The sequence below is a fragment of the Pristis pectinata genome, chromosome 34 (assembly GCF_009764475.1).
Source record: "Pristis pectinata isolate sPriPec2 chromosome 34, sPriPec2.1.pri, whole genome shotgun sequence".
Lineage (NCBI taxonomy): Eukaryota > Metazoa > Chordata > Chondrichthyes > Rhinopristiformes > Pristidae > Pristis > Pristis pectinata.
This window is the reverse complement of record NC_067438.1, coordinates 2,636,370-2,651,270: the sequence shown is the minus strand read 5'-3', so window position 1 is coordinate 2,651,270 and position 14,901 is coordinate 2,636,370. Positions and strand designations below refer to the sequence as shown.

The 14,901-nt window shown below is 46.4% G+C and overlaps 1 protein-coding gene across 1 annotated transcript; it reads right to left on the bottom strand.

Moving 5' to 3' along the window:
- Positions 1–364: 364 nt before the first annotated feature.
- On the bottom strand, positions 365–14,801 carry LOC127586067 (zinc-binding protein A33-like). Its single transcript, XM_052043865.1, has 6 exons — positions 14,391–14,801; positions 14,201–14,296; positions 13,879–14,112; positions 9,698–9,720; positions 9,483–9,601; positions 365–1,074 (listed from the first exon to the last, which is right to left on the bottom strand). Exons 1-6 carry the CDS (start codon positions 14,799–14,801, stop codon positions 545–547), a joined length of 1,413 nt encoding a protein of 470 aa, XP_051899825.1. The 3' UTR covers positions 365–544.
- Between the last annotated feature and the right edge of the window lie 100 nt (positions 14,802–14,901).

The window sequence follows — 14,901 nt, the reverse complement described above, 5'->3', positions numbered from 1 at the left end:
GCTTCAGTTCTTCCTGATGTTCCTCGCAGTGAAGTTTCCTTCTCTTTCAGAATCATGTTGAAACTCTTGAGCTTTCTCAGCCAAACTTCCCGATTTACCCTGAGAACTCGGTCTGAAATCTCCACTCTACATTCCGAGCAGGTGATTCGCTCCTCCCTTTCCCAACGCTGTGTGATGCAGGAGCCACAGATGTTGTGCCCATAGTCAATCTAACCGGATCGGTGAAGATATCTCGACGAATGTGATAAATTACTTCCTCGGTTAAACTTTCAAACAGTTGTTTCAGAGCCGTTTTAACTTCTGGCAATTCCTGACTCAGCATCTAGTGATTGCATTAACCCACTAAAACAAATGGATCGACAGCTTAATTTCAATTACTTTTTATTTCCGACCTTATTTTTATTTCCAAGCTCATTTCTCGTTTTACAATGCGGAATTTGGGAATTGAATGGGATCCGTTCAGCGCCAACCTGTCGTAAAATGTGGTTTCTACTGCACAGACCCCGAGCCCCGCTACTGACGCCGGTCCCGGGACCCAACCCTCTTACAGACGCGGAACGGAACCGGAAGAGATTCTCAGCCAGTTTCCATCCACAGTCCGGAAGAAAGGATAAAGTTTCCCCGTGAATTTATTCCCAGTGAAGGTGTAAAGATGGGACTTGTTGTCCACACTGTAAAATGAAACTGTCCCGGACTCGTAACTGAGATAAATTCCCACCCTTCCGGGAATGGGACCGGCAGGGAGAGGGGATGAAAGGGAACTGTTTACATAAAACTTGTCATTGTTCCGCGCGATGCTCCAGACTCCAGTCGCTGGACTGAGCCTGACCAATCCTTTCCTCGCCACAGACTCTGCGGCGACTCCCAGACTCCACCACCGATTCCCCGCCACCTCCACCTCCCAGTAATGTCTCCCCGATGTGAACCCCTCCGATCCCAGCACACAGGGCTGGTCTTCAAATCTCTTCCCGGTGTCAGGGAGACTTCTCGGGGTTAGGGTCGATCTCACACTTTTCCGATCCTCAGACACCTCGAGCCGCGAAGCTGCTGTTTCCACATCCAGGGTGACGGAGACTGGGGGGGGGGGGGGGGGGGGGGGGGGGGGGGAGAGAAAGAGCGCATGAGAGAATCCCTGGGGAGACTTGGGCAGCGCGGGCCCGGGGCCGGTGCAGGAGGAGCTCCGCCTCAGGCACAGTGGGGTATTCAGTGCCGGGGGATTTGGTATGCGGGTTGAGGTTTGGCAAATGACTTTCAATCCAGATGAAGGGAGCAGAGCGGTGACAGGGAAAGAAGTGGGGAGAGCAAGATCGGGCGACCCAAGGAGGGAATGGAGCTCGGTAACAGAAAGAGAGGAAACGGTGCCGAGGAATGGAGAGTGAAGATTCAGAGAGGGAACTGGAGTAGGAAAAGAAGGAGGGGTCGAGTGGTCACATTGGAGAGAGAACGTGGGAGGGATATAAGGTTAGGGATTGCAGCGTTCCTAAAAGCGAGGAGTATCGGGAATGAGGGGAGAGAGCATGTGTACTAAAATCGGTACCAATGATATCAGGGAGTTATACAGCACGGAGACAGTCTCTCCGGCCCACCGAGTCCGTGCTCACCATCCATTTACCTAATTCTTCACAAATATTATCATCTTCTCCACATGTCCCTCGATTTCCACCAGACAGCATGGAGGGTCAAGATCGAACTCAGGTGCCGGAGCTACACTGAGAGGTGGGATTGTGGACGGTGCAGATGTTTATGAAAAATTACAAGGGGACTTTGATCAGTTTGGTATGTGTGCTGAGGACTGGCAACTGACTTTCAATCCAGATGAATAGGAAAGTCTGGGAGAACAAACCAGTGTAGGACTTTCACAGTGAATGGTAGGGCCCTGCGTAGTGTTGTGGAACAGAGGGAGTGGAAGTGCATAGTTGGTTGAAAACAGCGTCCTAAGAAGGAAGGGTGGTGAAGAAGTGGTTTGGCACACTGGCCTTCACTCAGGGCACTGAGTACAGGACTTGACAAGATAGGCTGCAGTTATATAAGATGTTGGTGAGGCTCCACTTGGAGTATTTGTATGTAAGAGACTGAGAGGTGATCTGACAGAAGTTTGTAACATCATGAGGGGAATAGACAGGGTGAAAGAACAAAGACTTCTTCCCAGGACGGTGGTGAGAAAAACAAGAGGACATAGGTTTAAGATCAGAGGCGAGAGATTTACATCAGGGGCAGCTTCTTCATGCAAAAGGTGGTGCGTATTTGGAACAAACTGCCGGAAATAGTGGTTCAGGCGGGCACATTAACAACATTTAAAAGTAATCTACATAAGTACATGGATAGGAGAGGTTCAGAGGGCTAAGGGCCCAACGCGGGCAAATGGGACTAGCTCGTTGGGCAACACAGTCGGCACGGACGAGTTGCAGCGAAGGAGCTGTTTCCGTGCTGTATTACTCTATGACACTGTGTCTCCGCTAATGTTTGGTTCCAACGATGACTTCCAAAACTATCGCAGCCAAAATTAGATCGTCTGCGAAAACCTTAGCACAGGTTCCGAACATGATGAGCGGTAACAGGTGAGAGGTGGCGCCCGTCTGTCTACATCCCAGGCCAGGAGCGAGTAGCACTGCACACCGACCAGCTTCCTTTATCCCAGGCCACCCAGCGATTAGTGGCTCTCGAGTAACGGTGCTTTTAGGCGGGCTTCTGACTTAGAGGCGTTCAGTCATGAAACCACGGTCGTTCAGTTATAATCGTGAGCCAAGCAAATACCGCATCTCTGAACCTGCGGATATTCCCATATCGTGCAGCATTACTATTGCAAGAACACATCACCAGTCAGGTGAAGGTAACCTGTTTTACCATGATCTGTAATGGCAGATGTATTTCACTCAACGGGCATTAAACTAAGTAATATTGACTAAAAGTTGAATGTAATTTTTGTCCCACTGTACCACCAGGAAAGCTGTCTTAATTTTTATGGAACTGCACTTGAAATTCAGATTTAAAATATATTAGTTTCATTATGTTCAATTATCATTTCCTGTACCTCCCCCCGTTAAAACACCAGTGTTCCTTCAGTTGTCTGATCTGCGTTCCTACCTCTCTCAGATCCCCAGCGTGTCTCCGTCTGATCTACAACGAATCTCTCCGGAATCCCAGGATAGCCTCTCTGGGACCTCTAAGAGTTTCTATCGGTTCACCCAGCAAGACCTCTTCAGAAACGTTTGGGCATAAATGGATAACGGGAGGTGAATCCACTCCTGGATCCACTGATGGGAGGTACCGGAAAGGTGTAGGTTGCATTATTGGTTGTGTTCAGGGATCTGACATCGCCAGCTGTCCATGTGAAATTGATGTTTTACAGCAGCTGGGATTGGCTCCGAATTAAAATCACAAAGGCCATTTTTTCTCTCTAATTGGCATTTAAAGGTTGCATATAAATCAGGGGAAGGAAATTTGTGCAAGCGCAGTTACTGTCTCATTTGCGGGGAAATTCCATTACTTCTTTGTGTCACTTCAGGTCAGACAAATAAAGGCGTAGACTATTTTCTGAATGGGGAAAAAAATCAGAAACCCGAAGTGCAAAGGGACTTGGGAGTCCTATTTCAGGATTCTCTCAAGGTTGACTTGCGGGCTGAGGCAGTAATAAAGAAAGCAAATGCAATGTTAGCATTCATTTCGAGAGGACTAGAATACAAAAGCAAGCATATTATGCTGAGTCTTTATAAGGCATTGGTCAGACCACATTTGGAATATTGTGAGCAATTTTCAGCCCGGTATCTAAGAAGGGTGTGCTGGCCCCGGAGAAGGTCCAGAGGAGGTTTACAAGTATGCTCCCAGGAATGAAATGCTTAACCTATGAGGGACGTTTTTGATATCTCTGGGTCTGTACTCGATGGAATTCAGACAGACGAGGGGGGAATTTCATTGAAACCTACTGAATACTGAAAGGTCTGGATAGAGTGGATGTGGAGAAGATGTTTCCATCAGTAAGGGAGTCTTGAATCCGAGGGCAGAACCTCAGAATACAGGGACGGCCCAGTAAAACTGAGAAGAGGAGGAATTTCTTCAGCCAGAGGGTGTTGAACCTGTGGAATTCTTTGCCACAGATGGCTGTGAAGGTCAGGTCACTGGGTGTATTTAAGGCAGAGATTGATAGGTTCTTGATTGGTAAGGGGGTTAAGGATTATGGGGAGAAGGTGAGACATTGGGGTTGAGAAAATCCACTATGACTGAATGGCCGAGCTCGCCCGATGGGCTGAATGGCCTCATTCTGCTCCCATATCTTGGGGTCTTCTGGTCTTATTTCACGTTTATGGCATTATTTGTTTTATTTTTGGGTGTGTAAGGTGAAGCTCGGTGTGTATTGTCCATTTCTAGATTTTTTTGCGTAATACAAATAAATGTGCAGGGTACTTACAAACAGCAATTTATGCCTACCCGTTCTTGAAGAGATATGTTGTGTGTACCGATAGAACCTCTTGAAGGTCCCAGAGAGGCTATCCTGGGATTTCGTAGAGATTCTTCAGAGATTAGGCGGAGACTTACTGGGGATCTGAGAGAGATGGGAAGCAGATCAGACAACTGAAGAAACTCTGGGGTTTTAATGCGGGAAGGTACTGGAAATGATCAAATACTCCAAACGTCCGCCTCAGCAAAGGTAACTGGCTGCTTAATGTACAACGACGCACTACTCCCAGTTTCATGGCGATAAATTGCTGCTGAAGCATCTGGAGGATAAGTACCTACCAAAGAGCTTACTAGGTGATCTACTGAGGAAGCTCACTCTAGCCTGGGTATATGTGGGTGAACCTCAGTGAACTATAGTATTCCAGAAATGTTTGTCTGGATGAACAATAATGATACCCTGGATCAGGAGTCCAGACCTGAAGATGCAGCTGGACCAACTGGATGCTGAGAGCATCACTGACAAGAGTTTTAGTGAGGTTGTCACACCTAAGGCTCATGCAGCATGTAGTTAGGTGACCACCAGAAAAGGTAGAGCGAGCAAGCAGATAGTGCAGGATTCCTCTGTGGCCATTCAACAAGTATATCCTTTTGGATACTGCTGGAGGGATGACTTGTCAGGACATAGCAGCAGCAGCCATGTCAGTGACACCGTGGCCGGCTCTGAGGCTCATCAGGGAAGGATAAAGTCATGCAGAGCAATCATGATAGGAGATTCTATGTTTAGGGAGACAAGGAGGAGATTCCGTGGCCGCAGAAGAAACTCCAGGATGTTGTGTTGTCTTCCCGGGTTCTAGGGTCGAGGATGTCTCTGAGAGGTTGCAGAATATTCTCAACAGGAAGGATGAGCTGCCAGACGTCCCAGCGCACAGTGGCACCAATGACATAGGTAGAAAGGGGGAACAGCTGTTGTGCAGAGAGCATCGGCAGTTTGGAAATAGTCAGGGCAGGAATGGAAAAATAGTACAACTGACTGTGTGGCTGAGAAACTGGTTCTGGGGAGGGGAGGGTTTCACGTTCTTGAACTTCATTGACACCTCTTCTAGGGCAGGAGTGTCCTGCACAAGAGGGACAGGTTGCACCTTAACTGGAGGGAACGAATATCCTGGCTAGATGCTTTGCCAGTGCTACCCGGGAGGGTTTAAACTAATTTAACAGGGGGATAGGAACTGGAGCACCATTCAGAAGGTGGTGGGATTGAGAGGAAGGTCGATGTATGACCAGTAAGTCTGTAAGAAAGAGCAGGCAGGGACAGGTTTATAGACGCGATGTGACGGAAGGGTTGAAATGTGTCGATTGTAATGCTCGGAGTATTTGGCGGTAAGGAAGATGAACTTAGAGCATGAATCAGTACATGGAACTATGATGTTGTGGCCATTACAGCGACTTAGTTAAGAGAAAGACAGGACTGGATGCATTATGTTCCAGAGTTTGGATGTTTTAGCTGAGATAGGGAGGGAAGTAAAATGGGAAAGTATGTTGCACCATTGATCAGAGATAATATCGCTGCTGCACTTAAAGAAGCCGTAATGGAGGGCTCATCCACTGGGTCTATCAGGGGAGAACTCAAAAATAAGAAAGGTACAATCACTCTGAAGGGATTATACTATAGATTCCCGCCCCCCCCCCCCCCCCAATAGACACCGGGTCATTAAGGAACAGAAATGCCGGCAGATTAGAGAAAGGTGCATAAACAACAGGGTTGTTGTCGTGGCTGACTCCAACTTCCCCAACGTAGACTGGGACTTCCTACGTTCAGGAAGCTTAGACGGAGCAGAATTTCCTTGGAGGATCCAGGAGGGTTTCTTAAATCAGTATATAGATGGTCCAATGAGATAAGGGGCCGTACTGGACCTGGTATTGGGAAATATCACTGGCCAGGCGACTGACCTTTCAGTAGGTGAACAGCTAGCGAACAGTGATCACAAGATTTAACAGAGCTGTAGATAAGGCTAGGCATGGGCTTTGCAGGAGAGTATTAAGTAGGAGCAGAGCTAATGACAAGAATACCAGGCAGGAACGACGGAGAGGTAATTGGAAACACTTGTTTTGAGGCAAGCAGAAGGATAAGGAGGATAGAGAGATCAGTGTGGAGCGTACTAATATGCTAGGGCATGTTGAGATAAGGGAAGAGGTAGTGTTGGGTCTCCTAAAAGAAATTAATGTAATAAGTCCCCGGAGCCTGATTTGATATACCCCTTGTTATTGAGAGAGACAAGAGATGAGATTGCTGGCGCCTTGACCGAGATCATCATGGCCTCTCTCGCCACAGGCGAGGTCCCGGAGGACTAACAAGTAGCAAATGTTCTTCCATTATTCAATAAGGGAAATAGGGATAATCCTGGAAAATATGGACTGCTGTGTCTCACGTCAGTGATGGGGAAGCTATTGGAGAGGACTTAGGGATAGGATTTATGAGCATTTGGAAAGCCATGGCCTAATTAGGGGCAGTCAGCATGGTTTTGTGCTGGGCAAGTCATGTCTCACCAACTTGATTGAGCTTTTCTCCGATGTGACGAGGGTGATTGATGAAGGTGGAGCTGTGGATATTGACCACTTGGATTTTAGTAAGGCATTTGACAATGTCCCTCATGGTCCCTCAAGATTAAATCGCATGGGATCCACGGTGACTTGTCCATTTGGATTCAGAATTGGCTTGTCCATAGAAGACAGACAGTAGTGGTCGATGGGACTTATTTTGTCTGGAGGTCCGTGACTAGTGGTGTTCTGCAGGGATCCGTCCTGGAATCTCTGATGTTTGTGGTATTTATAAAAGACTTGGATGGAAATGTAGATGGGTGGGTTAGTCAGTTCGCAGACGAGATAAAGATTGGTGGTGTTGTGTATAGCAGAGAAGAATGCCAAATGATACAGCAGGATATAGATCAGTTGCCGATGTGCGCGGAGAAAGGCAGATGGAGCTTAATCCTGTGAAGTGTGAGGTGATGTACTTTGGGAAATCAAATGTAAAGGGACGGTACATTGTTTATGGCAAAACTCTTAACGGTGTTGATGTACAGATGGATATTGGGGTCCAAGTCCTTCGCTCTCTGGATCATTATATTTAAATCTGGTCGCTCCATTGTAGAATGATGTGGAGGCTTTTGAGATGTCGCAGAAGAGGGATACGAGGATGGTGCCTGGCTTAGAGGGTATAATCTATAAGGAGAGGTTGGATAAACGAGTTCTTTTCTCTGGATTGGTGCATGCTGAGGGGACACCTAATGGAATTTTATAAAATTATGAGTGGCATAGATAAGAGTAGACCGTCGGTATCTGTTTCCCAGTTTCGAAATGTCTCATACCGGGGGGGAGGGGGTCATGAATTTAGGGCGAGAGAGAGTGTTCAAAGGAGAGGGTGGTGGGTGTCTGTAATGCGCTGCCAGAGGTGGTAGTGGAGGTCAATACGAGAGGCGTGTTAGGGGCTCTTAGATAGGCACATGAATATGCTGAGAATGGAGAGAAATGGGGATTGTGTAGGCAGAAGGGATTAGTTTAGTTCGGCATTTAATTACTAGTTTAATTTATTCGGCACAACATCGTGGACTGAAGGGCCTGTTGCTGTGTTTCAATGTTCTGTGTTCTGTGTTCTGTGATCCATGTTAAATCAGTGATTTCATCCAAAAGGAGTATCGAACATTTTCTGAATATTGAGGCAATTAAGGGATCTGGGGATTGTGTAGGAGAGTGCAATTGAGGAAGAAGGTCATCAGTGATTTGATAACTGTTGGTACAGACTCGAAGGCGAAATAGTCTACTTCCAGTTCTTACGTTTAGGATGGTATTCTGTATGATTCGGTGCATAAGCGAGCTGTATCAGTGCGGCTGTGTGTGATCATTCACAGGATGTGGATCTCACCAACAACTACAGAAATCAGTGTCCATCCCCAATACCTCTTGAGCTGATGGTGTAATAAGTTCAAAGGGGAAATATGCCACATATCAAGTAGACTGGGAAAAATATCAGATTTCATTCCAAACGGGAAAAGTTCGTCTGTGGCTCAGTCAGTGTGTCTCCATCTGTCTGTATGCCTGTGCTTCTGTTCCAGTGTGTCTATTTTGTCCATATGTTTATGCAATAGTGTGCCGACATCTGTGCATATTTGTGCGAGAGTCATTCAGTGAGTGGATAAGTGTCAGTGTTTTTGTCTATGGTGGGTATGTTTGTATATATGGATGTATTTGTCTGTTGTAGTGTGGCTGCACATATGACAGTGTCAATTGGGAATGTTCGGCACGTCTAGTGGTCCCTTAAAGAATAAAATGGATTGAAACAAATGTCTTCAGGTGTTTGTGAAATGTGGATGTATTCAGAGTGTAGGAGTCATCTAACACTCCCTTTCATATCACTAGAATGCACGTGTGTTCAGAGAACCGAATCACCAGCTGACTACTTGAAAATGATGTTTTCAACAGACGCAAAAAGAACCAATCTGCTGGAGGAACTGAGCGGTTCGAGCAGCATCTGTGGAGGGAAATAAATGGTCGACGTTTCGGATCCGGAACCTTAACTCAGGACCGAAATTGTAGAGAGACGATATCCAGTGTGGAGTTGATAGGTGTGAGACACGGCCTGAGAAGTGATAGGTGGAACCAGGTGAAGGTGGGGATGAAGGGCGGTGGGAGACACGTGGGGCAGGGGTAAGGAGGAGGCAGAGATTTAAAGGTGATATGGAAGCAGATCAGGGAGTGTTGATTGGCAAATGAAACCAGATAGGGGAAGATGATGAATCTTGGTAAGGGGAGAGACGTGCAATGGTAAATGCGAACAAATGGATAGAGAAACTATTGGGAATGAGATTGGGAATAGAACACTGCGGGTGTAGGTTACTGAAATTGGCAAATGTAATGCTGATACCATTGGGTTTTAGGCTACCCAAGAAGAACATGAGCTGACAGTTTTACAGCAGGCAAATTTGCTACTGGAATAAAACACCCATTCCCGTTCGGTGCTTTAGGAGCATCATTCTTTTCATCTAATTACTTGTCAGAAGTGTCTAGTAAATTTGAGAAAAATTGAGTTAGTTAACCTTGTTTGATGAAGTGAAACGCTTCACTCAATACTGCTTGCAACAAACTTGCGTGACCGAATGTTTTAACCAGCAGGGCGCCATCCAAGATTGACAACATAGGGTCTTCATCACTGAATCTGCCAGTATTAAACAGTTGTTATATACTGAACATAAACAATTTTCGGAAACATTTTTTAACTCGGTGCAGACATTCATTACATTGCATGCCCTACCTTCTCTTCCGACAAGATTCCTCCTGAAATAAATAAAATGGTTTGATGTTAAAATGAATCGATGGCGAATGACCGTCCGCATCCCAATTTCAGGAAGTCCATCTAAGTTAAAGGCACAAACTTCTGGAGGAACTCAACGAGTTAAGCAAGATCTGTGGTGGCAGGGAGATGGTCGACGTTTCCGTTTGACACCCTGCTGTAACTCTCTTGATACAGGGACTCAACCTGAAATGTGTACCATTTCTCCACCACCAGAGATGCTTTTCACCAGCTGAGTTACTCCAACAGTTTGCTTTGTTGCTCCAGAGGACAGCATCTGCAGGCTTTTATGTCTCCATTTCATCTAAGTTGTTGCAAACAGCTGAAAATTCTACAATTCCCTCCCCCCCCCCGGTTGCTTACACAGAAATAGAAACTGAATATTGCACTAATAATACAGAACAAAAGGAGAAAGTGCAAGCGATATTTCTGACAGCTGTTCTGCAAGTGAGTGCATGCAACCGCAGAGAGAATGGGCAAGACAAAACAAGCGGGACACCTTCATCCGGATAAAATGAGGAGAATGATCACAGGGAACTATTTAAAATTAATTAATGGATTCGAAAGGCTGAATATGTGGAAATATTTCAACTGTCTGGAGACGGAAACACAAAGTTCAATTATGGAATTTGCGCCTGACCAGTTTATAAGAAATAACATAGAACATAACAGCACAGTACAGGCCCTTCGGTCCACAATATTGTGCCGACATTTTACCCTGCTCTATTTAACTTTTCCCTCCCACATAGCACCCCCCCACCCCATTTCTGTATCTTTCACGTGTCTATCTAAGAGTCTCTTAAAGGTCCTTAATGTATCGGCCCCCACAACCTCTGCCGGCAGTGCGTTCCATGCACTCACCACGCCCTGTGTAAAAAAACTTACCCCTAACATACTTCCTGATATCTTCCTCCAGTCACCTTAAAATTATGCCACTCGTGTTAGCCATTGTCGCCCTGGCAAAAAGCTTCTGACTTTCCACTCGATCTGTGCCCCTTATCATCATGCACATCTCTATCAATTCACGTCTCATCCACCTGCTCTCCAAAGAGAAAAGCCTTAGCTCACTCAGACTATTCTCCTAGGACATGCTCTCCAATCCAGGCAACATCCTGATAAATGTCCTCTGCATCCTCTCTAAAGCTTCCACATTCTTCCTATAATAAGGCGACCAGAACTGAACACAATACTCCAGGTGTGGTCTGACCAGAGTTTTATAGAGCTGCAACATCACCTCGCGGCTCTTGAACTCAATACCCTGACTAATGAAGGCCAACTCACCACACGCCTTCTTAACGATCCTGTTGACCTGCTTGGCAACATTGATGGATCTATGGACGTGAACCCCAAGATCCCTCTGTTTCTCCACACTGTTAAGAATCCTGCCATTAACCTTGTATTCTGCCTTCAAATTCGATCTCTGGAAGTGTATGACTTTACACTTATCCGGGTTGAACTCCATCTGTTCCTTCTTGGCCTAGCTCTGCATTCTATCAATATCCTGTTGTAATCTACAGCAACCTTCCACACTATCCACAACACCACCAATCTTTGTATCATCAGCAAACTTAGTAACCCACCCTTCCACATCCTCATCCAAGTCATTTATGAAAATCACAAAGAGCAGGGGACCCAGACAGAACCCTGCGGAACACCACTGGTCACCGACCTCCAGGCAGAATACGCTTCGTTGACCACATTGCTCTGTCTTCTGTGGGCGAGCCAATTCTGAATCCAAACAGCCAAGTGTCCCTGGATCCCATGCCTCCTGACTTTCTGAATGAGTCTTCCACGAGGAACCTCATCAAACGCCTCACTAAAATCCACGTACACCAGATCCACTGGTCTACCTTCATCAATGTGCTTTGTCACATCCTCAAAGAATTTAATCAGGCTCGTGAGGCACGACCTGCCCCTCACAAAGCCATGCTGACTGTCTGTAATCAGCCTATGCCTCTCCAAATGCCCATAAATCCTGACTCTAAGAATCTTGTCCAGTAATTTGCCCACCACTGAAGTAAGACATACTGGTCTGTAATTCCTAGGGTTATCCTTACTCCCTTTCTTAAACAAAGTAACAACTTTTGCCACCGTTCAATCATCTGGAACTACTCCTGTGGCCAGCGAGGACGCAATGATCGTCGCTAAAGGCTCAGCAATCCCTTCCCTCGCTACCCATAATAACCTTGGATATATCCCGTCGGCCCCGATGGCTTATCTATCCTAATGTTTTTCAAAAGTTCTAGCACATCCTCTTTCCTCACATAGACATGCCCCAGCGTATCAGCCTGTCATATTCCATCCTCACAAATGTCAAGGTCTCTCTCTCTCTCTCTCTCTCTCTCTCTCTGGTGAATACAAGCAAAGTATTCATTAAGGACCTCCTCTGCCACTTCCGACTTCAGGGACGTTTCCTCTTTGATCCCTGATCGGTCCTACCCTCATACCAGTCATCCTGTTACTCTTCACATACGTGTAGAAAGTATTGGGGTTTTCCTTAATGCTATACGGCAAGGACTTCTCATGCCCCATTCTAGCTCTCCTAAGTCTATTCTCAAGCTCCCTCTTGGCTACCTTGTAACTCTCCAGTGCCCAGTCAGATCCTTGCTTTCTAAACCTCCGGTAAGCTTCTTTCTTCCTCTTGTCAAGATACTCTACATCTCTTGTCAACCACGGTTCATTCACTCTATCATCCTTACCCTGCCTCAATGGGACAAACCTATCCAGAACCCCATGCGAGTATTCCTTTAACAACATCCACATTTCCGCTATGCACTTCCCCGAAAACGTCTGTTCCCAATTTTCGCTCCTGTTCCTGCCTAATTGCATCATAATTCCCCCTCCCCCAGTTAAATACATTCCCATATCATCTGCTCTGATCCCTTTCCAAGGCTATAGTAAAGGTCAAGGAGTTATGGTCACTGTCTCCAAAATGCTCTCCCACCGAGAGATCTGAAACCTGATCAGGCCCATTGCCTAGTACCAGGTCCAGAGTGGCCTCTCTAGTCGGCATGTCCTCATACTGTGCCAGGAATCCTTCCTGCACCCACCTAACAAACTCTGTCCCACCTATCCCCTTTACACTAAGGAGGTGCCAATCAATATTAGGGAAGTTGAAATCACCCATGACAACAAACATGTTATTTTTGCACCTCTCCAAAATCTGCCTCCGATCTGCTCCTCACCCATCTCTGCTGCTATTGGGGGGTCTGTAGAATCCTCCCAATAGAGTGATCGCTCCCTTATTGTTTCTGACTTCCACCCACACTGGCTCAGTGGATGATTCCTCCAGGACATCCTCCCTTTCTACCACTGTAACACCATCCCTGATCAGCAAAGCCCCTCCCCCACCTCTTTTACCTCCGTCCCTGTACACTAAATGACCCAACCTCTGACCTATCACTCTGGTTCGCATTTCCATGCCAAACGAGTTTAAACCCTCTCCAACAGTTCTAGCAAACTTGCCCGCAAGAATATTGGTCCCCCTCCAGTTCAGGTGTAACCCGTCCCTTTTGTACAGGTCGTACCTTCCCCAGAAGAGATACCAATGATCAACAAATCTGAAACCCTACCCCCTGCACCAATTTCTCAGCCACGCATTCATCTGCTAAGTCATCCTATTCTTACCCTCACCGGCGCGTGGAACAGGATTACTGCCCTCGAGGATCTGCGTTTCAGCTTCCTACCTAGCTCCCTATATTCCCTCTTCAGGACCTAATCCCTCTTCCTGCCATTGTCATTGGTACCAATATGTACCACGACCTCTGGCTGTTCACCCTCCGTAAAGTAAAACAATAGAGAGACCTTTAAGGGGGAGATGGATGAGAACATGAGGGACCATAGAATTCAGAATATTGTAAATCGGTGTAGCGAGTCTCTTCCGGAGAACCAGGCACGGGGGTCAGACGGGTCAAGTGGCCTGTCTCTGTGACGGCGAGCGGAATATTGATCATGTCTGAAGAGCAGACAGGGGATGTAACACAAAATTGTTCTCAAAGGCCGACGTAAAGGGGATAAATCTGACGTGTTATGTACATTCTAACACTCAGCATTAGTTCCCATTCACTGATTTATATATTTATTTCAAAACTGCTATTCGCCATTTTCTGACTGCACAGTTTGACTGAACGGCAACTGCTCACCTTTAGAAATGTTACACCATCTTGTTGATCAATCCGTTCCTGTAACTTTGAGAGTTTCTGCTGAATAGATGATAAATTCTCTTGAATATCTCGGAGATTTTTCTCCAATGGATTTAGTATCCTCTCCTCTTCTCCCCTGAGCTCTCTCAGTAAGCGCTCCTCTCTCTCGGTGAGAATTTGGCGCAGGTCAGCAAATAGCGATTTAACTTGAGCCTGCAGATTCTGTGACTGTTCCTGTGAAATGGAAGGTGAAGGTTATTATAGCCGAGTGCGAAAAGAAACAGCTGCACATGGCGAGAAAAGCTGAATCCAGAAAACTCACCCGAACTCCGGAAATCTTTTGCTTTTGTTGTTCCGCCATTTCTCTCATATCTGATTTCTTTTTTACAAGAGATTCCAAGGAAGATTTAACACGATTCTGGGAGGATTTTGAGAAGCAGAGAATAAAAATGTGAAACAGGAATGGAAAATATGCATAAGGTAATCCGGATATCAACGTCCGCTGCCTTTACCTTGCAGATTTCAATAGCTTCTTTAATCGGCATGAAGTTGTGGGACTTGTGTTCCCGCGCAGCCGCACAGATCACACAGATCAGTTTCTTGTCCGTTTCACAAAACAGCTTCATTTCTTCCTGATGTTCATCGCAGTAAAGCTTCCTTTCCTTCTCTTTCAGCATCAGGTTTAATCCCCGGGTTTTTAGAGCCAGATTTCCTAATGCCGGATTTACCCTGAGGGTGCGGTCTGCAAACACCGCACAACATTGCGGGCAGGAGTTTCTCTCCTCTCTTTCCCAACGCCGTGTGATGCAGCGGCGACAGAAGTTGTGCCCACACTCAAGTATAACCGGATCGGTGAAGAAATCCCGGCAGATCTGACAAGTTACTTCCTCGGTGAACCTCGCAACCTGCTCTTTCTCAGCCATTTTAGCACCGGGCACTTCCTGACTCAATATCCAATGGGCGTTGAGTGGGGGGTGGGACTGGAGGTGGGACGGCTGTACTACCGCGAATGCCCACTAAGCG